Source organism: Entelurus aequoreus, linkage group LG20 (assembly GCF_033978785.1).
Source record: "Entelurus aequoreus isolate RoL-2023_Sb linkage group LG20, RoL_Eaeq_v1.1, whole genome shotgun sequence".
Classification (NCBI taxonomy): Eukaryota; Metazoa; Chordata; class Actinopteri; order Syngnathiformes; family Syngnathidae; genus Entelurus; species Entelurus aequoreus.
In genome coordinates, this window is record NC_084750.1 from 46,190,719 (window position 1) to 46,213,257 (window position 22,539).

Genomic DNA, 22,539 nt, shown 5'->3' on the forward strand with positions numbered 1-22,539 from the left:
TGCTTCAGCACCCCCGCAACCCCAAAAGGGACAAGCAGTAGAAAATGGATGGATGGATGGATAATTCACCCATTTAATTAAATGTAGTTTATATGAATAAAATATATCCTTAAGATATTTTGTTTCCTCCTCTTTGTTGTACCTATAAAGAATATTTTTTGTATTTATTTTTTGACCGAATGCTTCAGCACCCCCCGCGACCCCAAAAGGGACAAGCGGTAGAAAATGGATGGATGGATGGATAATTCACTCAATGAATTAAATGTAGTTTATATGAATAAAATATATCTTTAAGATATTTTGTTTTCATTTTTTGATCGAATGCTCCAGCACCCCCCGTGACCCCAAAAGGGACAAGCAGTAGAAAATGGATGGATAATTCAACCATTTAATTAAATGTAGTTTATATGAATAAAATATATCCTTAAGATGTTTTGTTTCCTCCTCTTTGTTGAACCTATTAAGAATATTTTTTGTATTTATTTTTTGATCGAATGCTCCAGCACCCCCCGCGACCCCAAAAAGGACAAGCAGTAGAAAATGGATGGATGGATGTTATTGCTTTGCTAGTTTGCCATTTGTAAACCAAGTCCATATTTTGGTGCAATTCCTCCGCCAGCCAGAGGGAGCAGTACTGAGGGAGTGGGCGGGTAAAGGGGCGTGGTCGTCTCCTGGATCCCCTCGCAGCGCGCCTGCGCGAAAGATTTGAAGAGACTCCGCCATATTGAATCCTGGTAGAAATCGGCGAGTGTTTTCTCTCATGTATAGCGGCGTCCAGAGGGCCACTTAGTCCATGGTCCCGACTCCTTTCAACGCTTCAATCATCGCCCATTCGTGGTTCCGTGCGTGTCTCTGGTGTCGGGGGATCGGCGGGGGTCCGCTGGCTAGCTAGTAGCGGGGACAGAAGTTGAATGGATCCGAGGGTCGCTTGGATTCAGCCCGAGCAGAAAGGACCTGCTAACGCCTTATGGATGCAGGTCTGGGAGACCTCTCAGGGACTCCGGACTCTCTCCGCCCAGCACAACCACAACCAGTGCGTCAGTTACGTTCTGAAAAATGCGAGCCTGACGGGCAGCCATCACGGCGGCATCATGAACGTCGCCGTGTCCGCCGCCTCCTCCTCCTCCTCCTCGCCGGGGATGACGCTGTCCAACGGGAGCGCGCACACCTGCGACACAGGTGAGGCCAAGGGAGTACCTCCTCCCAAATGTGCTTCCCAGGACACCGGGGCGGACAATAGCCGCTCACTGGGATATGCACCCGGCAATAAGAACGGCGGCGGCGGCAGCTTGCTGTTCGGCTTGGGGGAGAAGGTGGACAACACCCGCTATCAGCACCTCCATCACAACCTGCAGGACATGCAGCGCATTTTCACTTTGCAGCAGTTGTGCGCCAAACGTCAGCAGGGTCCCCCTTCTGTGGCGTCTGGCAACCACGCTCACCTCCACCACCACCACCACCATCACCACCACCACCACCCTGGCCGGAGGAAAAGTGACAACAAGGCCAGCACTTACGGAACCAATTACTCCTTTTCCAACTGCACTAATGGCAACTATGCGAGCACTTGGACGCCCTGGAAGACGAGGAATTACAGCCCCGGCGTCCTGGGGTGAGTTGGTACATTTCTTCGAGGGGGTTTGTGTAACTGAGCTGTTACAAAATGTACGTTAAAAGCGTAGGCAGGTATGGCTTCACTTTCAGCGTAAAGTGGCGAGTATCCGTACGTAAGTTGCGTAAAGGCACCAGCGAACTCTCTGAAAACAAGTTTGACTATTTTAACTGTTTAAAAAGTTTCCGGTATACTTCTACGAATAATGTTGTTGTCCGTTACACCTCTAAACGTTATATTTGAACCTCTGCTTTTGAAAATTGTTTTGCTGGTTTCACCGGATGTGCTGCTGTCGCTTTCTAGTTAGCTTGACGACGGAGCTAACTAACTTAGCCCATAAGTTATGACATTGCATTTACATATCTAAAACATTCGGAACTCCGAATACGGCGTTTTTATTTGATGTATGTATATTAGAATACAATATAACTTTTTTTCAATTTGTGACTAACAAGGCTGGTGTAACGCTAGCTGTTGAATAATAACCCAACTCGTGCATACGTTATATGTGTATACATATATATATTACATAACATTTTTAAAACGTCGAAAGTTCAATAATACTTTTTTATATTTTTTTTCTAATTCACTATCATGTATTATTTTAAAGCACCAAAATGTGTTTTGTTTTGCTAGTGTTTACCGGATGTGCAGCTCCTGCTTCCTGATTGGCTTGACTAAGACACTCATTTAGCACGCAAGTTATTCTCACATTACAGTTAATCATCCAAATGCAGTCCGTACTCCGAATAAGATGATTTTATTCAAATTCATACGTTAAAATAATAACTTTCTTCTATTTGTGACTAACGAGGCTGGTGTGGTTATTATATTTAAAGCACCAAGTTAGGTCTTTTTTATAAATGGTTTTGCTTGTGTTCGCCGGATGTGTAGCTATTGCTTTCTTGCTAGCTTGACTGAGGAGTTGACTAACTTAGCCCAAGTTATTTTCACATTGCAGTTAATTATCTAAATAATAAGTAATACTTTTTTGTATTTATTTTCTAATTCACTGCCAAGTATTATATTTTTAGCACCAAGTTAGTTTTTTTTAATTGTTTTGCTAGTGTTCACTGAATGTTTAGCTATTACTTTCTTGCTACCTTGACTAAGAAGCTAACTAATTTAGCACAAAACATATTACATATAACTATAATAAAAAATACAATTGAAGTAATAATTATATTTATAAAAAACACCCTCAATTTGAGACCATCTATGCTCATGCAATGATGAAATCCGTCTTCGAATAGCCAACAGTGTGTTTTCAGTTTTTAGCCATGCTTCTAAAAGCACAAACAATTTAGTACATTTCATCCTGTCTTAATATATGAAGTGTGTTTGGAATTTCAAAATGTATTGCAGGAACTAGAAGGGGAACTGCACTTTTTCATTTTTATTTTGTCCATCATTCACAATTCTTATATGAGATAAGCACACGTTTTTCTTTTTTGCATTCTAAATCGTAAATAAACGTAAATAAAAGTCAGCTAACAATGGTGTCTATTGGAGTCGCTTTTTTCCGCCATAAAGAACGCTAAAAACATCCAAACACCTGCATCAATATTTTATATACACACTGTAAGTATATATGTAATGTAGTAACAAGCACATTCATAATAACATTTACCTATTTTGATTATTTTAAACATTCATTTCAGATGTATCAAATTTTCTTTCACCAACAACAACACTATTAATCGTAAACTTAGACTTATACTTAGACAAACTTTAATGATCCACAAGGGAAATTGTTCAATCATGGCAGACTTCATGAGAAACAACAAACATAATAAAACAATCACTTACTGTACAATGCCCGCTTTCACTGGAATGCTGACTGATAGGATGTTCAAATCTTCTCCTTGCAAATTGTTTAAAAAAAAAGCTTGCGCGGCAAACAAGTAAGTGTCTTTTTGTGTCTTTCCTGTCATCTCTGCGTCTAAGGTACTGTAAAATAATGTGTACCGACACATACAACAACTTTTATGATTATTTCAGGAACAAAATGTTTTCTTATCCACAAACTCAGAAATAATTTGAACACAAACGTTTTTTTTTAGTACATATTATATCAGAGGAGTTGAGTGTTTGCAGACACATAAACCAAAAGTTTGAAAAATATTTCAATATAAAAATGTATTTTTCTATTAAATTAGTAAGTGTGTTTATTCTCCCAGTCGGGACTAATAAAGGCTCCTGTGAGTGCCTGCAAGTCCACATTCAGGTCAGGATTACTGGTAGGATAGTGAAAGTTTGACTGTCAATCAAACCACTGCTCCTTCTAAATGTTGTTTCAACTTCTATACCAGTGTTTGTCATTTTTATTCATTTTGTTTTTCTGGGCTGCACTTCCCAGCTTTGTAAGGGAAAGAGGCAGATTGGCAACATTGATTACGTCGTGATGAGCCGGATTTTTGCGCGGTGGAACGCGAGGTCGCGCACACCGACACAAACATTTCACAAGAACACACACAAACGTCCACAAACTCCCATTGACAGACACACACAGGATCACGGTCAGTAACGGTGGATTGTATCGTGCAGGACTTTACAGAGCATCGTTGCTTGCCTACTGTTTACTACTGCGGTAACTTCGAACAGACAGTTCCGCAATGGAGGAAACATGCTAACAGCTGATCACCATGTTCGAATTCAGATTAATCGCAATCAACGATCACAAACATATAATCGCCCTGCCCTATGTCCTATACAGTGGTGGTCAAAAGTGTACATACACGTGTAAAGAACATCATGTCATGGCTGTCTTGACTTTACAATCATTTCCACAACTCTTATTTTTTTGTGATGTAGTGATTGGAGCACATACTTGTTGGTCATAAAAAACATTCATGAAGTTTGCTTCTTTTATGAATTTATTATGGCTCTACTGAAAATGTGAGGGTCAAAAGTATACATACAGCAATGTTAATATTTGCTTACATGTCCCTTGGCAAGTTTACCTGCAATAAGGCACTTTTGGTAGCCATCCACAAGCTGCTGCTTGACCACTTGACCACTAAATTGCTGCAGTTCAGCTAAATGTGTTGTTGCTTTTCTGACATGGACTTGTTTCTTCAGCATTGTCCACACGTACAAGTCAGGACTTTGGGAAGGCCATTCTAAAACCTTCATTCTAGCCTGATTTAGCCATTCCTTGACCACTTTTGAGGTGTGTTTGGGGTCATTGTCCTGTTGGAACACCCAACAAGACCCAACGTCCGGGCTGATGATTTTAGCTTGTCCTCAACCATTTGGAGCTAATCCTCCTTTTTCATTGTCCCATTTAAAGCAGCAGTTCCATTGGCAGCAAAACAGGCCCAGAGCATAATACTACCACCACCATGCTTGACGGTAGGTGTGGTGTTCCTGGGATTAAAGGCCTCACCTTTTCTCCTCCAAACATATTGCTGGGTATTGTGGCCAAACAGCTCCCTTTTTGTTTCATCTAACCACAGAACTTATCTTTGTCCATGTGACGTCAGATGAAACAAAAATTGCAATGCCATATTTATTTTAGTTAGCTATTTGTCTGGTGTACATTGGATTTTCATTCAAATTTGTAATTTTTATAGTTTTATTTTGAAATGAAAGCCCAAAAAGTGCAATGAAATATGTTTGAATTAAAATGAAATAATCGGGATTATTATTTTGGCCATAATCGTGCAGCCTAAATTGGAATGCAAAAAAAACAACATGTTCTTGTCTATCATAAGGATTGTGACTGATAGGCAAAAATCCCAAAAATGTGCAGTTCCCCTTTAAGGTACTTGCACCCACCTGGTGCATTTCTATCCAAGCAATAGGTGTTTGACAGGGATGATAAAAGTGATTGCAGCTCCACCCTCAGCCCATTCAATTGTACTGTATGACAAGATTTGATCTGCTCTGCTTTAGGGAAACATCTGCAATAATCCAGCTGTGCATTTGTGTTGAGGTGCAATGGAATGGTCTGTGGTGGGTGCTCCAGCCATACCTATGCTTCTCCCATGGTTGTTGGTTATCTGGCTGCACGGCAGAGGGTTTTCACCGAGGCGTAGTCCCGCAGGGCTTTAGTAATTGATTGTGACAGTCCCCCTGTTCTGTACTTCACACTGACACCATAGCATGCATTCCTAGAAAAATGAGCGGCCACAGGATTGAACAGAGCCCCACTGTTCCTCTGCATTTTGACTGCTAAGAAATCTTCCTGTTATATGAATGAATGCGACGCCTCGTCCACAGTCTGCTCACATAAACATACACACAGTAAGATGTATTACATTTAAACGCCCCACTTCCTTTCAAATTCAAGATTTTTCTAGCCACCCGTCAAATAGTTTGTCTTCATTCTATTCACAAAACATTCTGATGTCGGAAACGATTACTTTCTACTCGCTTGTGGTTATGTTGGAACTGTCCCTGATTCACCTCACGTGGCAGCAACAGTACATGCAGATCAAATGTTATTATTACAGCGAGGCTGACATCATGCCTAAAAGCATAGATATTGTTTTTACGTGAGGTTACATTTCAAGAATCTCATTTCTTTCTGCCCAGACTTCTAAACCATGGGTACCCACACTGAAATATTTAAAGAAACAAGGGCCATTGTGATACTTTTTGTACAATAAAGATACTAAAAGCAGTCCAATGTATGTATGGTAAATTATCAGAACAAACACCCACATCTTAGCTCTGTGTTATAGGTAACAAAGCAAATTAGATTAATTAATGATCACTTTTTAGGATGCTTGCATTTTTTTATTGATTGTATTCACCTTCTTGTAATGTTATAGATTTGTATAGTATTTTGAGTGGTTTCACATAAAAAATGTGATCTAAAATTAACTAACTTGCCTTGCCTGAGATATTCGATTGATTTTTATCATTATTGTTTGTGATTTAGGGCTATATAAATAAACATTGATTGAACATTGATTGTTTAATAATAATAGGCCTGAGCAATATGTCCTAAAAATGTAATCTCAGATTTAAAAAAAAAAAAAAGATTATAAACCATTTTCCCCTTGACTTTGTAAAGAAATCAATAAATACAAATGACGGAAATAATTCAAAACAACTTTTGCTTTTATATGATCAAAAACGATTACCATATTTTCCAGACTATAGAATGCACTCTAAATTTTAGGAGAAAAAAACTGTGTTTTTCCTTAAATTAGCCGCAACAGACTATAAATCGCAGATATATACATTGTAAAATGAGTTATTTACATAGAAACATTTTGTAAATGTTTATTTACATACCTTAATTGTTAACAAACGATGCCTGTAACAAGGCAGTAAAATAGCTCATCCAACAAAACAGAAGTCATCGTCATGTACCCACTAGCTGCGGAAGCTAGCTCTCCAATCAGCTAAACAAACTCAATTACTCCAAGGTGACGTTTTGGTGATGCTAACGACGCTATCTTCATTACAATAGCCCACACAAATATGCATGAAAACACTCCTTCAGACATCACACATGGGACGGTATCTTAAAAGTAGCAATTGTTTTAGTTATATTGTAAAATGTAGTTTAATTTGTTCTTAGATTCGTTTGTGTAATGTTCCAAACCAGCTTGCGTCATTTGAATGTGAATAAAAAACAAGTAGCTGTTCTAAACAGTGAATGATGGCATGTTTCCCCTGCAAATGTTGTGAACATGTCTAGGCGTTGGTAGAGTCCTGATACAAGTGCAGATATGTTTGCATTATCCATGTTCTGTTTTCCGGGCATGAAAATGTGTCATTTGTGTCCACAGCACTTGATTTGGGTTATGATGCATCCACCAATTGCTTGTATTTTGTCACTTGACTTCTTCCCAGAAGTGAAAAACTGTGGTAGTCAACCAAGACAAGATGGGCGCAAACTCTCTGAGTGCACAAGGGGCCTAGATCTTCATGGAAAAAGCAGACACGAGCAACACATCAAACTGTGCAATGGAATAGATCCCTATACTTGATCAAAAAAAAATTTGTCGAGTGGTATCAAGAATTGTTCGTCGGTGGAGTTCCCAAACACATCGTACTATCTTGTGCTCCAGACATCATTCTACACAACAAAACAGTGTATGGCTGGGACAAGGACATTGGTATCAAGATTCTCCTAGCTAAATATGCATCCTTTTTGTTTGGGCAAGGTTGTATTTAATGATTTAACTTCACATCTTACAGTCACGTTTTTTGCCCTCTTGTTGTTGTTCCACGCGTTGTTACAAGTACGCATGTTTTTTCTAGGGCTGCAACTAATGATTATTTTAAGAGTCGATTAGTCAACGATTATCTTAACGATTTCGTCGACTAATCGGATAGTAAAGCATGCACATATTTAATGGCTCTAATTTTTCTATTGACTTCGAAATGCAGCTTAAAGGCCTACTGAAAGCCACTACTAGCGACCACGCAGTCTGATAGTTTATATATCAATGATGAAATCTTAACATTGCAACACATGCCAATACGGCCGGGTTAACTTATAAAGTGACATTTTAAATTTCCCGCTAAACTTCCAGCTGAAAACGTCTCGGTATGATGAAGTTTGCGCGTGACGTCACGGGTTGAAGCAGACATTTTGGAATAGCACGGTGGCCAGCTTCAGTCGTCTGTTTTCACCACATAATTCCACAGTATTCTGGACATCTGCTTTGGTGAATCTTTTGCTATTTGTTTAATGGACAATGAAGACAGCAAAGAAGAAAGCTGTAGGTGGGATCGGTGTATTAGCGGTTGGCTGCAGCAACACAACCAGGAGGACTTTGAGTTGGATAGCAGACGCGCTATCTGACGCTAGCCACCAACCGCACCGATGATCGGGTGAAGTCCTTCGTCGCGCCGTCGATCGCTGGAACGCAGGTGAGCACGGGTGTTGATGAGCAGATGAGGGCTGGTGTAGGTGGAGAGCTAATGTGTTTAGCATAGCTCTGTCGAGGTCCCGTAGCTAAATTAGCTTCAATGGCGTCGTTAGCAACAGCATTGCTAGGCTCCGCCAGGCTGGACAGCATTAACCGTGTGGTTACATGTCCAGGGTTTGGTTCGGTGTCTCCTGATAGTAGAAGTAATAATAGTATTGTTGATCTTCTGTCTATCCTTCCAGTCAGGGGCATGTTTCTTCTGTTTCTATCCGCAGTTAAGCACGATGCTATCACGTTAGCTCCAAAGCTAAAGTGTTTCGCCGATGTATTTTTGTGAAGATAAAAGTCACTGTGAATGTCCATTTCGCGTTCTCGACTCTCATTTTCAAGAGGATATAGTATCCGAGGTGGTTTAAAATACAAATCCGTGATCCACAATAGAAAAAGGAGAGAGTGTGGAATCCAATGAGCCAGCTTGTACCTAAGTTACGGTCAGAGCGAAAAAAGATACGTCCTGCACTGCACTCTAATCCTTCGCTGTCACTTTCCTCATCCACGAATCTCTCATCCTCACTCAAATTAATGGGGTAATCGTCGCTTTCTCGTCTGAATCGCTCTCGCTGCTGGTGTAAACAATGTGCAGATGTGAGGAGCTTTTCAACCTGTGACGTCACGCTACTTCCGCTACAGGCAAGGCTTTTTTATCAGCGATCAAAACTTTATCGTCGATGTTCTCTACTAAATCATTTTAGCAAAAATATGGCAATATCGCGAAATGATCAAGTATGACACATAGAGTGGACCTGCTATCCCTGTTTAAATAAGAAAATCTAATTTCAGTAGGCCTTTAAGTTCTTTTAGGGATGTGCTTACTGACAAAGACTGACCCACGAGGGTTCATTTAGTAAGTTCATTCTGGAAGGTATAATTCCTGGGCTAATTTTGCAGCAAGTCTCATAGTTTCATTACAGCTATTTTAACATACATTTTTCATTTCTAAATTCATAGTAAGTTGCAGTACAGTTTCCTATCTTCAACATTTTCCTACAATCACAGTATTTTTTAATTCAAACCATTTCACAGTGAAACTGTGTCCACCTTTCCTTCTACATTCCACTCATTTAAACAAGCATTCTTTAATATTCAACCGTTCCTACTGTTCATTCAAACCTATTATTACAATACTCTACATTCCTTCTGCATTTCAGTCCAGCTCCAGCATGGGCATTCACACACAGTTCCTAGCGGAATCGTATATTCTACTTTGATTGCTGCCTTTGGTAAAAACTGATCTCTTTTAGGTTTTGCTCACATTTGAGTCGGTGGTTTACAAAACACTCGTAGCAAAAATGTGTTTCGAACTCCGAAACAAGATAAAAAAGAAATAATATCAAGATAATTCTTAAATGGGAAATACTAAACGTTAAAAGTATATCAAACAAAGTGATCACTGCAAACTCGTACGTTCTTTGACTGCTCCCTTTGACGGGCGTGTTTGCCACTTTTCTCATCGTCTTTCGTAAAATCCTGCACTTTTCCACCCTTTTTGATGACCACTGAAGAAACTTGCATCATTTTCGTGATTTGAATGGTCCGTAAAGCCGAAAACAAGGCAAGCATAGGGCATTTTGTCCTCAAGAAAGGCTAAATATTTAATGAGCCAGATGTCATGTAATATGTAATATACTGTCTTTGGGGGTAGAGCAGGATAGTTACATAAAATGCACATGAAGTAATAACTATCTGTTCCCTTCTCGCTCAGACTCCACGAGGAGGTGATGGACTTCTACAACTTCATGTCTCCGCGGCCAGAGGAGGCCGCCATGAGGAAGGAGGTGGTCAAGCGAATAGAGAGGATCATCAAGGAGCTGTGGCCCACTGCAGATGTAAGTTCCGTACATTTTCAAGACCAAGCTGGAGTTGTCAGGCGCAGCTCTTCATCCGCCCTCTGATTTGTACCCTCGTCATCAATCTGCCTTTTGTGCCATTATCACCACGCTCGTATTTCCCAGACGCAAAAGGAAGGACCTCCACTCCAGCCTCCCATTCGGAGAGCCCTTTCTCGCAGCCCTGAAATGCGCAGCTATTTCTTTTCTAGTCATTGTTTGCCTGGTTTGGCAGCGCTCCCCACTTGGCAGAGTCGGCCCGTTCTGAAGTGGAACCCGGAAGTGCATTGTTCCGCAGTGTGGACCTTTTTAATTCAATCTTATCCACTGTAAATCACCACTGCCTATACATTTGGGGAGTTAAATGAAAGGAGGATTTTAAAAAAACATTTAAACAATACACAAATTGTCCATGATAGATTATAGACAGTCTAGAAAACATTTTTATTTAGTTGTGCGTTTGACAACTGAAAAGTCAGCGCATTTGTGTGCCTGTAGCTTTAATGCTAATGAGCTGTGTTTGTCCACTGTTTAAAGCACTTTTGTGCACTTTATCCACTTTTTACGAATGCACTGTAACTGTGCACTTGTCCAATGTAATCGACGCCATATATAGACGCAACACAATAATATTAGGGCAGGCATGTCAAACTCATTTTCAATATTATTATAATGTAATTTTTTCCTCCATTTTAAAACACATGTATGGTGGTTCTTTGATCAAAATGTTGCAGAAATTATGTTTTACAAAATAATTTTTGAGCTGCTTTCTGACCGTTTTGTGGGGGAGGGCTTATTTACCTTTCTCCACTTTTGGCGTTGTCTTCTCCACGCCCATTTTGTTGTTGTTTTTTTTAGCACTTCCATAGCGAGTCAACTGACACAACTGAACTCTAAGCTGCTTTGTATCAAAAATGGCAACAGCGCATGATGCATGTGCATGTACGAGCCAGTCTGCCCCACAACAAGAGGGGCAGACTACACTGGCGGACACGCGCAAAGCACTCTGGGTACATTTAAAGGCCTACTGAAATGAATTTTTTTTATTTAAACGGGAATAGCAGATCCATTCTATGTGTCATACTTGATCATTTCGCGATATTGCCATATTTTTGCTGAAAGGATTTAGTAGAGAAAATCGACGATAAAGTTCGCAACTTTTGCTCGCTGATAAAAAAAAGCCTTGCCTGTAGCGGAAGTAGCGTGACGTCACAGGAGCTAGTATTCCTCACAATTCCCCGTTGTTTACAATGGAGCGAGAGAGATTCGGACCGAGAAAGTGATGATTACCCCATTAATTTGAGCGAGGATGAAAGATTCGTAGATGAGGAACGTTACAGTGAAGGACTTGAGAGGCAGCGATGGACGTATCTTTTTTCGCTCTGACCGTGACTTAGGTACAAGCTGGCTCATTGGATTCCACACTCTCCTTTTTTTATTGTGGATCACGGATTTGTATGTTAAACCACCTGGGATACTATATCCTCTTGAAAATGAGAGTCGAGAACGCGAAATGGACATTCAGTGCCTTTTATCTCCACAACAATACATCGGCGAAATGCTTAAGCTACGAGCTAACGTGATAGCATCGTGCTTTAACTGCATATAGAAACAAAAAAATAAAGCCCTGACTGGAAGTATAGATAGAAAATCAACAATACTATTAAACCGTGGACATGTAAATACACGGTTAATGCTTTCCAGGCTGGCGAAGGTTAATAATGCTGTGCTAACGATGCCATTGAAGCTAACTTAGCAACTTAGCAACGGGACCTCACAGAGCTATGCTAAAAACATTAGCTCTCCACCTACGCCAGCCAGCCCTCATCTACTCATCAACACCCGTGCTCACCTGCGTTCCAGCGATCGGCAGAAGGACGAAGGACTTCACCCGATGCGTTTGGTGGCCCGGAGACGTAGGAAGTCAAGGTGAGGTCGGCGGCTAGCGCGGCTAGCGCTCCAACAAAGTCCTCCTGGTTGTGTTGCTGTAGTCCGCTGCTAATACACTGATTCCACCTACAACTGTCTTCTTTGCAGCCTTCATTGTTCATTAAACAAATTGCAAAAGATGTCCAGAATACTGTGGAATTATGAAATGAAAACAGAGCTTTTTGTATAGGATTCTACGGGTACCATAACTTCCGTTACTCGGACTTCGTCACGCGCATACGTCATCATACCGCGACGTTTCAGCCGGATATTTCCCGGGAAGTTTTAAAAGTCACTTTATAAGTTAACCCGGCCGTATTGGCATGTGTTGCAATGTTAAGATTTCATCATTGATATATAAACTATCAGACTGCGTGGTCGCTAGTAGTAGGTTTCAGTAGGCCTTTAAACTATATACGGGTAATCTGTTTTTTCCAACCGGTGACGTCACATGATGTGCAAATTCCAAACAGACCGTTTGGAAGAAGTATGAAGGAAGGCAAGATTATTTTATAAATATCTCCGCAATGCCTCCAAAGTTTGATTTTAAATTGTCGGGACTTACGGAGATCCCAAATTAGGGCTGGCCGATATGACTGAAAACTATCACGATATACATTTTTTATATTGATCGATATCAATAATTATTGACTTATTTAAAGGCCTACTGAAAGCCACTACTACCGACCACGCAGTCTGATAGTTTATATATCAATGATGAAATCTTAACATTATAACACATGCCAATACGGCCGGGTTAACTTATAAAGTGACATTTTAAATTTGCCGCTAAACTTCCGGTTCGAAACGCCTCTGAGGATGACGTATGCGCGTGACGTAGCCCGGCGAACACGGGTATGCCTTCCACATTGAAGTCGATACGAAAAAGCTCTGTTTTCATTTCATAATTCCACAGTATTCTGGACATCTGTGTTCGTGAATCTGTTTCAATCATGTTCATTGCATTATGGAGAAGGAAGCCAAGCAAGCAAAGAAGAAAGTTGTCGGTGCGAAATGGACGTATTTTTCGAACGTAGTCAGCCACAACAGTACACAGCCGGCGCTTCTTTGTTTACATTCCCGAAAGATGCAGTCAAGATGGAAGAACTCGGATAACAGAGACTCTAACCAGGAGGACTTTTGATTTGGATACACAGACGCCTGTAGAGAACTGGGACAACACAGACTCTTACCAGGATTACTTTGATTTGGATGACAAAGACGCAGACGTGCTACTGTGAGTATGCAGCTTTGGCTTTTTTTTGCGTATGTACGTAACTTTTTTAAAATATATAAGCTTTATGAACCTTGGGTTAGGTGAACGGTCTTTTGGGCTGAGTGATTGTGTGTGTTGATCATGTGTTTGAATTGTATTGGCGTGTTCTATGGAGCTAGGAGCTAGCAGAGGAGCTAGCATAACACGTACCGTACCTACGTGCGCGTCACGTACGTAACTTTTTAAAAATATATAAGCTTTATGAACCTTGGATTAGGTGAACGGTCTTTTGGGCTGAGTGATTGTGTGTGTTGATCATGTGTTTGAATTGTATTGGCGTGTTCTATGGAGCTAGGAGCTAGCAGAGGAGCTAGCATAACACATACCGTACCTACGTGCGCGTCACGTACGTAACTTTTTAAAAATATATAAGCTTTATGAACCTTGGGTTAGGTGAACGGTCTTTTGGGCTGAGTGATTGTGTGTGTTGATCAGGTGTTTGAATTGTATTGGCGTGTTCTATGGAGCTAGGAGCTAGCAGAGGAGCTAGGAGCTAGCATAACAAACACGCAGGTGTTATTATGCAGGATTAATTTGTGGCATATTAAATATAAGCCTGGTTGTGTTGTGGCTAATAGAGTATATATATGTCTTGTGTTTATTTACTGTTGTAGTCATTCCCAGCTGAATATCAGGTACCGTGAGTATGCAGCCTTGGCTGCTAAACATTCGATAACTTGACCGTATGTGCGCGTCACGTACGTAACTTTTTAAAAATATATAAGCTTTATGAACCTTGGGTTAAGGAAACGGTCTTTTGGGCTGAGTGATGGTGTGTGTTGATCAGGTGTTTGAATTGTATTGGCGTGTTCTATGGAGCTAGGAGCTAGCAGAGGAGCTAGGAGCTAGCATAACAAACACGCAGGTGTTTTTATGCAGGATTAATTTGTGGCATATTAAATATAAGCCTGGTTGTGTTGTGGCTAATAGAGTATATATATGTCTTGTGTTTATTTACTGTTGTAGTCATTCCCAGCTGAATATCAGGTCACCCCCGGCTCTTACAGCATCTTCCCTATCTGAATAGCTTCAACTCCCCACTAGTCCTTCACTTGCACTTTACTCATCCACAAATCTTTCATCCTCGCTCAAATTAATGGGGAAATTGTCGCTTTCTCGGTCCGAATCTCTCTCACTTCATGCGGCCATCATTGTAAACAATAGGGAACTTTGCGTATATGTTCAACTGACTACGTCACGCTACTTCCGGTAGGGGCAAGCCTTTTTTTTATCAGATACCAAAAGTTGCAATCTTTATCGTCGTTGTTCTATACTAAATCCTTTCAGCAAAAATATGGCAATATCGCGAAATGATCAAGTATGACACATAGAATAGATCTGCTATCCCCGTTTAAATAAAAAAAATTCATTTCAGTAGGCCTTTAAGCCTGCCAATAAATACAGTAATACAATTTCCAACTTACCTAGGGTGCTATTTATCAGTGGAGAAGGTGTGTGGTGGCCAGGTGGTAAAATAATTGCATGAGATTTGAAGGTAGTTGCAGTTTGGAGACAGTAGTGATTAAGCTGTTCAACACTACAGTATTTTGGGAGGCTGCTCATTAAACCGACGCATTAGAAGAGTCAAGATGTTGCCGCACCGTCTACAATAAAACCAACAAAACTAAAGACAAGTTTCTGTTATTGAGTTGATACATCAAGATACTACAGTTTTTCGTCTCACTCCATGCAGAGAATCCACAGTGAGACAGAAAGACGGTGCAACCAAACTTGGTAGATGCTGATCCCTGATTGGTTGTTGGCGTGTCCCTCCCATTGCTCAGTGACACTTCCTGTTTCCTGTTTAGCTGCGTTCCCATGACTTCATGCAACAAATCTTTCTTCTTAATTTCTGGTGTCTTCCGACCAAAAACTATAACTATATATTGAATGTTTTGTAGAACACATTTTATATTAATATCGATTGTGTCTATCGCAATATATATTGATATCGTTTTATCGGCCTAGCCCTATCTCACATGCACAACCGCAAGTTGGTTTTGCATAATAGGGCCCCTTTATTTGTAAAAGGATTCGCCTCATGACATAACATCATTTCATTATCATATTTTTTTTACGTACGCTGTAAAAAATAAAAACATTGGCAACTCAGGTGCCAGAATTTTTTTTTTAATGCAACAGAGCTGCCAGATTTTTCCCATAAAATCTGCTGTGGTTGTTTTTATAGTGTATTACTGTCACTGAGAAACGGTACCAAAGTTGTTTTTACGGCAAAAAACTGGCAGCTGAGTCCCCAGAATTTACCCCAAAAAGATATTGTTGTTTTTACAGTGTACAATATGATGGATAACTTGCTCTGAAACCATAAGTCAAGCAGGTATTTATTTTTATTTTAACAAAAAAATGTTTTGGAATGTATTAAAATATAATATTTTGTTGCAATATTAGATAATATTAAAGTCTAAAAGATAAGCTATTGCATGCAGTACATGTATTTATGGTATGTCAAAATACAATTAGTAAGAAAAGATAAAGTACTTTATGAACGCACATTATTTCCAGGCTTTCGCGGGCCACTTTAAATGAAGTGGCGGGCCTTGACTTTGACACCTGTGTACTTGGGCTTTCAACAGGACGGCACAGACACAACTCTAGCATAGCTATGTGAGATACAGTGCTAACATGACACTCACATGGTTTTATTACATTTATTATGTCAACATGTTAAAGGCCTACTGAAATGAATTTTTTTTATTTAAACGGGGATAGCAGATCTATTCTATGTGTCATACTTGATCATTTCGCGATATTGCCATATTTTTGCTGAAAGGATTTAGTATAAAACAACGACGATAAAGATCGCAACTTTTGGTATCTGATAAAAAAAAGGCTTGCCCCTACCGGAAGTAGCGTGACATAGTCAGTTGAACATATACGCAAAGTTCCCTATTGTTTACAATGATGGCCGCCAGAAGTGAGAGAGATTCGGACAGAGAAAGCGACGATTTCCCCATTGATTTGAGCGAGGATGAAAGATTTGTGGATGAGGAAAATACAAGTGAAGGACTAGTGGGGAGTGGAAGCGATTCAGATAGGGAAGATGCTGTGAGAGCCGGGGGTGACCTGATATTCAGCTGGGAATGACTACAACAGTAAATAAACACAAGACATATATATACTCTATTAGCCACAACACAACCAGGCTTATATTTAATATGCCACAAATTAATCCCGCATAAAAACACCTAGGTGTTTGTTATGCTAGCTCCTAGCTACTAGCTCGAGCTAGTTATAGCTCGAGCGGGTTATATGGACGGGATCCCGTATATATAACCCGCCAATACAATTCAAACACCTGCACAACACACACACTCACTCAGCCCAAACAACCGTTCACCTAACCCAAGGTTCATAAAGCTTACATATTTAACCAAAGTTACGTACGTGACACGCACGTACGGGCAAGCGATCAAATGTTTGGAAGCGCGCGGGTGGGACCTGATATTCAGCTGGGAATGACTACAACAGTAAATAAACACAAGACATATATATACTCTATTAGCCACAGCACAACCAGGCTTATATTTAATATGCCACAAATTAATCCCGCATAACAAACACCTAGGTGTTTGTTATGCTAGCTACTAGCTCGAGCTAGTTATAGCTTGAGCGGGTTATATGGACGGGATCCCGTATATATAACCCGCCAATACAATTCAAACACCTGCACAACACACACACTCACTCAGCCCAAAGGACCGTTCAACTAACCCAAGGTTCATAAAGCTTATATATTTAACCAAAGTTACGTACGTGACACGCACGTACGGGCAAGCAATCAAATGTTTGGAACCGCGCGGGTGGGACCTGATATTCAGCTGGGAATGACTACAACAGTAAATAAACACAAGACATATATATACTCTATTAGCCACAACACAACTAGGCTTATATTTAATATGCCACAAATTAATCCCGCATAACAAACACCTAGGTGTTTGTTATGCTAGCTCCTAGCTACTAGCTACTAGCTCGAGCTAGTTATAGCTCGAGCGGGTAATATGGACGGGATCCCGTATATATAACCCGCCAATACAATTCAAACACCTGCACAACACACACACTCACTCAGCCCAAAGGACCGTTCACCTAACCCAAGGTTCATAAAGCTTATATATTTAACCAAAGTTACGTACGTGACACGCACGTACGGGCAAGCAATCAAATGTTTGGAACCGCGCGGGTGGGACCTGATATTCAGCTGGGAATGACTACAACAGTAAATAAACACAAGACATATATATACTCTATTAGCCACAACACAACTAGGCTTATATTTAATATGCCACAAATTAATCCCGCATAACAAACACCTAGGTGTTTGTTATGCTAGCTCCTAGCTACTAGCTACTAGCTCGAGCTAGTTATAGCTCGAGCGGGTAATATGGACGGGATCCCGTATATATAACCCGCCAATACAATTCAAACACCTGCACAACACACACACTCACTCAGCCCAAAGGACCGTTCACCTAACCCAAGGTTCATAAAGCTTATATATTTAACCAAAGTTACGTACGTGACACGCACGTACGGGCAAGCAATCAAATGTTTGGAAGCGCGCGGGTGGGACCTGATATTCACCTGGGAATGACTACAACAGTAAATAAACACAAGACATATATATACTCTATTAGCCACAACACAACCAGGCTTATATTTAATATGCCACAAATTAATCCCGCATAACAAACACCTAGATGTTTGTTATGCTAGCTCCTAGCTCGAGCTAGTTATGGCAAGCGATCAAATGTTTGGAAGCGCAGCTACGTACTCACGGTATCGCATCTGTGTATCCAAATCAAAGTCCTCCTGGTTAGAGTCTCTGTTGTCCGAGTTCTTCGATCTTGACTGCATCTTTCGGGAACGTAAACAAACGCCGGCTGTGTTGTGTTGCTGACTTCCCTCGCAAAATATCCGCTTTGCACCGACAACTTTCTTCTTTGCTTGCTCAGCTTCTTTCTCCATAATGCAATGAACAAATTGCAACAGATTCACCAACACAGATGTCCAGAATACTGTGGAATAATGAGATGAAAACAGAGCTATTTCGTATTGGCTTCAATGGGGACGCCATACCTCTGTTAAACTGGCTACGTCACGCGCATACGTCATCATACCTTTTCCTCCTGTAGTGAAGTGGTGGGTGTATGCACAGGGTGGGCTCATCTAGCTAGAGATAAGTCAGAGGCTCTGTCATGTCCGTGACCCCTTTTAGGTTTTCAGAGCTTTTATGGTTTATTGTCAAGGCACCACAGGGGTGCCGAACTGCAGGTATTGTTCACACCTGGCTCTTAAAGCCCCCCTGGGCTAATTGCTGTCTCCGTTTGCATAATAAAGTAGTGGAGGTGTCACTCCAAGTAAATACCCGCCTAGTACCTCAATTTCAACATGACTTGGTTTTTCTTGTAAATGTTAGATCCAGAGCATTGGTCAGTTACGCAAACGTCTGAAGATATTTTGCACATTTGTAGTGATGTGTAGGTTTATTAAAAGTGAAATTTCATTTCTTGAGATGAAATTGCATTTCTGCCACATACACACTAGAAATATATATAAGTCACCACTGATCACAACTCTTCCTTTAATCCACACTGGCATTACTTTTTCATTACATTTGTAAAACTGTCGGGTGCCAGTTCTACGATGAACTACATTCCTCTATAAAATAGATAAACGGCTCTGATAAATTTCTATGTTACTCAAAAGAAAACTGATTTTGTTTACTAAAATTCTACCCAAACATTTAATAAAGTAGCTGGACAGGAACAATAAAAACATTTTAAAATGATTTTAAAAACTTTTTAAGAATCATTACAAATAAGAATCGTGATTTATTCAAAAATATATTTTTTGACACCCTTCTGAAAAGGCTTTGTTATCATTTATATACCAAATGATATATTACGAGAATCATGTTCAATCGATTCTGGTCAAGGTCAAGTTTTCTTAAATGGTACCCGGAGGGAAAATAGTGCAGACATTTGTAATTCAGCGTCAAGACAGAATGAAGCAAGCAAACACAAATCATATAAAACGTCGTTCCAGAGCTTGGGAGCAGCAGCGGCGAAAGCTCTGTCACCTTTAAGCTTCAGCCTTGTGTCAGGGACCGTCAGCAGCAGCTGATCGGCTGATCTTAGGGATCGGGTAGGGCAGTAAGGCTGAAGGAGGTCGGAGAGATATGTTGGCGCGAGGTTGTTTTAGACATTTAAAAACAAATAAAAGGAGTTTAAAGTTGATTCTGTAACGCACAGGGAGCCATATATCATCCTAGACTTATTCTTTTGCTGATATCAGACCCATTTCAATATCTGATGGGGGCGCCCCCTGTCAAAGGGGATTGACTGAACTGCCATGGAATAAACGTCATGCTTCTGCTCTTCTAGGTGCAAATATTTGGCAGCTTCAGCACAGGACTGTACCTTCCAACAAGGCAAGAAAGACCCCCGATGTATACTTGGTGTTCTGCCAGCCATTGTTTTGACTGGAATGTTTCTACACACACTTTTAGTGACATTGACCTGGTGGTGTTTGGGAAGTGGGAGCGCCCCCCCCTGCAAGAGTTGGAACAGGCTCTTCGCAAGCACAACGTTGCGGAGCCGTTTTCCATCAAAGTGCTGGACAAAGCTACTGTAAGTATTCTGTGAGGTAAAAATATGCCATCGACCTATTTGATGGCATTGTTGAAGTGTGAGAGGCTCCTCTAACTACAGCTCTGCCAAATCACAACCTGGCAGCACTTTGAATGTGTCTAGAAGAAATAAAAACAACCTTTTTTAGACTTGAAGTGGGCTGCCAGAGATCTGAAGCTTTGGCTGGCTTGATCCCTTCTGAGAGGAGCAATGGAAGAGAGTGGCACTAAACTAGCAGGCACCATTAGCATGGTCCATCTGTTTGCGGATAGCTTTGACAATCTGACAAATCCAGGAAGCTGCCCTCACCTCGCCCTAAAGCGTCAGGTGCTCTCATCCTCTCCTCAGGTGCCAATCATCAAGCTCACAGACCAGGAGACTCAGGTGAAAGTGGACATCAGCTTCAACGTGGAGACGGGCGTCAAGGCGGCAAGCTTCATTAAAGATTATGTCCAGGTGAGACACACGTCAGAGCCACACCAAATGGAGGAGAGTGGCCGAGAGACTGACCGATATGTTTTTCCCTGGGCCGATACCGATTGTTAGTAGTCACGGAGGGTGATAACCTATATTTGTAGCCAAAATTCATTGACAGTAATAGTTATATAAACATGAATAGTCAGTAAACCGCTGGACAAGTCTTGTGGTTTTAACATTATTAATTAGGAAACGTCGGACCAGTAGTGACATGTTTTATGCGGCGCTAATCTTGTGTTTAACTTAGCAGCAAAAAACATTTGGGGATTTTACAAACACTTTTATTATGTTTGTCTAAGAGGAGCTAAGGAGAAAAATGTCTTATAGTTAAGACGTTTTTCAAGCTGGCTGACATCATTTCTGTGACATCCAGGAAGAAAGTACGAGAATGTGTGAGTTGCTGCCTGCTCCTCTTTACTCATCTAATAGGTCTCCCATTTGTCAATTTACATAAAGCTTGGATTTTTGGCAGATGGATCTTTTGTGTTGTCTTCATGTCCGTTAATCTTTGTCCATCCATCTTCTACTGCTCTGTCGCCTCGTTATTTGATTGATTCACGGAACACAAAACTTGGGGCGCTCCTCAGATGAGCTTGTTGCGACAGAGGCTTCTCGTGTGACCCGAACGCTGCGGTAGCAAAAACAGATAAAACAGGAGGAAGAGACCAGGGAAGAAGGACACAAACTGGAATTCCCGTCCAAAAAAATGGAAGTTTTGACAAGTCAAGCGGAGCAGATGTTCTGTAGGTGACCAGCGCCGCAATCGAGCAGACCGGAGGAGAATTCTCACAAGAACTCAAATAAATGCCCTGTCAGATATAACACATTCGGGGAGGATTATTCACAATGAGAGTATTTTATTTTAATTAAATGATTTACTCCAGCAAAAAGGTAACTTTTGCAATGCAGGGCAAATATTGGTATCATAAGTGTATATATTGTATCTGCAGATGGAGTTCTGTTGTAGTTGTATAAAAAAAAAAGCAGATATATATGTGTGTGTGTATTATATGTATGTATGTATATGTACAGTATATATATATATATGTATATCTATATACACATATGTATATGTATATACACGTATATATACACATATATTAGGGCTGCAACTAACGATTAATTTGATAATCGATTAATCTGTCGATTATTACTTCAATTAATCGATTAATAATCGGATAAAAGAGACAAACTACATTTCTATCCTATCCAGTATTTTATTGAAAAAAAAACAGCATACTGGCCCCATACTTATTTTGATTATTGTTTCTCAGCTGTTTGTACATGTTGCAGTTTATAAATAAAGGTTTAGTAAAAAAAAATCATTTTTTTTTTTGATTAAAAAAACAAACAAAAAAAAAAAAACTCTGCGCATAGCATAGATCCAACGAATCGATGACTAAATTAATCGGCAACTATTTTAATAATCGATTTTAATCGATTTAATCGATTAGTTGTTGCAGCCCTAACATATATATATATATATATATATATATATACATATATATACAATATATACCGGTGTGTGTGTGTATATGTATATATATATATATATATATATATATATATATATATATATATATATATTAGGGGTGTGGGAAAAAATCGATTCGAATTTGAATCGCGATTCTCACTTTGTTTTTTTAAATCGATTTTTTTTTTTTAGATTATTTAAAATTTTAATTTTTTTAATTTTTAAAAAAATTAATCAATCCAACATAACAATACACAGCAATACCATAACAATGCAATCCAATTCCAAAAGCAAAGCCGAGCCAGCAACACTCAGAACTGCAATAAACAGAGCAATTGAGAGGAGACACAAACACCACACGGAACAAACCAAAAGTAGTGAAACAAAAATGAATAT

General features: G+C 40.1%; 1 protein-coding gene across 1 annotated transcript; it reads left to right on the top strand.

The window, feature by feature from the left end:
* The first annotated feature begins 668 nt into the window (after window positions 1-668).
* On the top strand, window positions 669-21,093 carry tent4a (terminal nucleotidyltransferase 4A). Its single transcript, XM_062030171.1, has 5 exons — window positions 669-1,612; window positions 10,211-10,334; window positions 19,947-19,993; window positions 20,072-20,192; window positions 20,541-21,093. Exons 1-5 carry the CDS (start codon window positions 912-914, stop codon window positions 20,736-20,738), a joined length of 1,191 nt encoding a protein of 396 aa, XP_061886155.1. The 5' UTR covers window positions 669-911; the 3' UTR covers window positions 20,739-21,093.
* The last annotated feature ends 1,446 nt before the right edge of the window (window positions 21,094-22,539 follow it).

Bases quoted from the DNA above. Each gene is read 5' to 3' on its own strand.
- tent4a (XM_062030171.1), top strand. From the start codon at position 912: ATGGATCCGAGGGTCGCTTGGATTCAGCCCGAGCAGAAAGGACCTGCT. The intron at 1,613-10,210 runs GTGAGTTGGTAC...CTTCTCGCTCAG, and splicing joins TACAGCCCCGGCGTCCTGGG to ACTCCACGAGGAGGTGATGG. The intron at 19,994-20,071 runs GCAAGAAAGACC...ACACACTTTTAG, and splicing joins GGACTGTACCTTCCAACAAG to TGACATTGACCTGGTGGTGT.